Source organism: Opisthorchis viverrini, assembly GCF_000715545.1.
Source record: "Opisthorchis viverrini unplaced genomic scaffold scaffold5638, whole genome shotgun sequence".
Taxonomy (NCBI): Eukaryota; Metazoa; Platyhelminthes; class Trematoda; order Opisthorchiida; family Opisthorchiidae; genus Opisthorchis; species Opisthorchis viverrini.
In genome coordinates, this window is record NW_008753127.1 from 2,938 (window position 1) to 5,059 (window position 2,122).

At 41.3% G+C, this 2,122-nt stretch overlaps 1 protein-coding gene across 1 annotated transcript; it reads left to right on the forward strand.

The window, feature by feature from the left end:
* Nucleotides 1-1,703: 1,703 nt before the first annotated feature.
* On the forward strand, nucleotides 1,704-1,913 carry T265_15839 (hypothetical protein; the record flags this gene model as incomplete). The annotated part of the gene is made up of 1 exon (XM_009179225.1): nucleotides 1,704-1,913. The coding sequence occupies one exon, from the start codon at nucleotides 1,707-1,709 to the stop codon at nucleotides 1,911-1,913; it is 207 nt and encodes a 68-aa protein (XP_009177489.1).
* Between the last annotated feature and the right edge of the window lie 209 nt (nucleotides 1,914-2,122).

A 2,122-nucleotide genomic window follows, 5' to 3' on the forward strand; every position in this document is an offset into this window, starting at 1 on the left:
TTTGAACATGTTCGAACACATTTAGACAAATTCATAGTGGGGTTTCACCTCACAAGCTACGAACCTAATGGGTCTCTCCGGAATTAACTCCCGAAAGTCTATGGAAACACCGTTCTCATTCTTTGTTGATGGATTCAAATATTGAATGCAACAACTGTCTTCGGTTTTGCGGAAAACTACATGTATATCGTGCAGGATATTGCAAATCTTTTGGAAGTAATGGTGCAACCGTTATCTAGTCACACCCGCAGACTTCTTCTGGGATGTCAACAATCATGCGTAACAGTAGTGCGACCGGGCCACTGTTCCGATAAGCACTGCATACATGGAAAACTATCTTGAACAGACGTGCAGCATGGTATCATTCAGCAAGTGAATATTAGTCCTAGGAAATGTTATACAAACGAAGTGTGCCAAACGGACTGTTGTTCAGCAGATTCAACAGCAAGGTAAAATTGATTGGCTAATAACACACAATGTAATTGCCGGGCCGAGATACAAAGGGTAGTAATCCCTCATCAAAAAACACGGATTTATGAATTCACTAACGTGAATTTGATGGAAGTATCTGCTCATTTATGCGCCCTTGAGTTTCCGCGAGACATGATGAAACCAGAGTTCAATGGCATTTCCTTCCACAGAAGCGGAACTTCACAAAAGTAGGAAAGTACTTTCCTTGCCAAATTTCATGGCCAACCGCATCGTTCAGACATTGATCAAATCAATAGGGTATTGATGACTTGCAGTTTAAAGTGATTCAAAACGGTGGATGATCTGAGGATAGTGTTTTTGTTCTTTCAGAAGACCGAAATCGGAACCATGTGGTTAGAAAACATACCTTTCCCAATTTTTACATGCTTCAGTGATGAAAGAAGCGTTCATGTTTGCTATGTGGGAGTCGTAAGATAGGTACATGAAACATGTAGTGGACAGCACGTTACATTAAAAAGTCAATAAATTACTTTCCGAAACCTAAAATGGAAACTAGCTTTTCAAAATAACAAGAATGGAAGCCTGTGAAAATACATGTTAAGCATCTTAGTGCTCAGTTATATGGATTCATCCGGCTGAGCTGAATGTCCCTTCGAAACATTTTGCTGACCATTGTTTCATCTGGGTAGTTTATTTTGAGATGTGGTCCCTGGTCAACTAATAATGATCATTGGTAACTCGTAACCTATGGAACAGTGAGAACGCTGATTACTGCTTGGTTAAATATAACGGAGTAAATGAGACTCGCAGTCATTAATCAATAACCAGTAGGTGTGAAAGATTTGGCGCTAGGGGTAACCAAACTGGTATGGAGGTAACAAGAACCTCCCTTGCCTTACATATATCAGAGTAGGAAACCGAAAGTTAAGCAAAATGATGTCAAATCGACCAGTGGATCTCAGCCTGATGGATGGAGATAAAATACACAGGATTCTGGACACGTTGAATTCAAATTCATTCATGCCTCAAAACAGACAGCAAGCCTCCTGAGACGTCGACCTTGGGAATAGTGAACAATAAAAATGATCCTCCAATTGAATCGCTAAAACGTATAACAACTATCACCCACTGGAGGTACAACAAAACCGTGCTATCAGGTCAACCGGTTGTGACTTACTTCGAACCCCTGTAAGTATAACCCGTCAACTTCACCAAACGATTAACCCGCGGAACGCCACTACAATAATTATTTGTACCTATCTCACACCCAGGATATGAATGGAATCCAGGGAAATGTATGCCGTCGATATTGTGAGTTACGCCACCTGGGACATTTTCCAACCACAGAAGTAGATGAACTAACCCAACGTCAAGTAACACTTTTTGTTGACCGTTTGACTCAAGCGCTGAACGGAATAAGCTGGCTCATGCGTGTGTGCCACGCCAAATTCTATGGTGTGCTGTCACAACACATCCCATGACGCCAACAAAGAAAAAACCAACCACAGAGGAAATGTGAGAATCATTTATACGGTAAATCGAGTCACAAGCCAGTGAGGTTCAGAAAATAAAATGTGAAGTTTCAGTGTCTACATCCCTGAATGAACAAAAAGAATGATCGAACTGCGAAACAAGGAGAAATCTCCCATGAATGTGGAGTGGGGTCCTACTAGATTGTTCATGGCCTAGC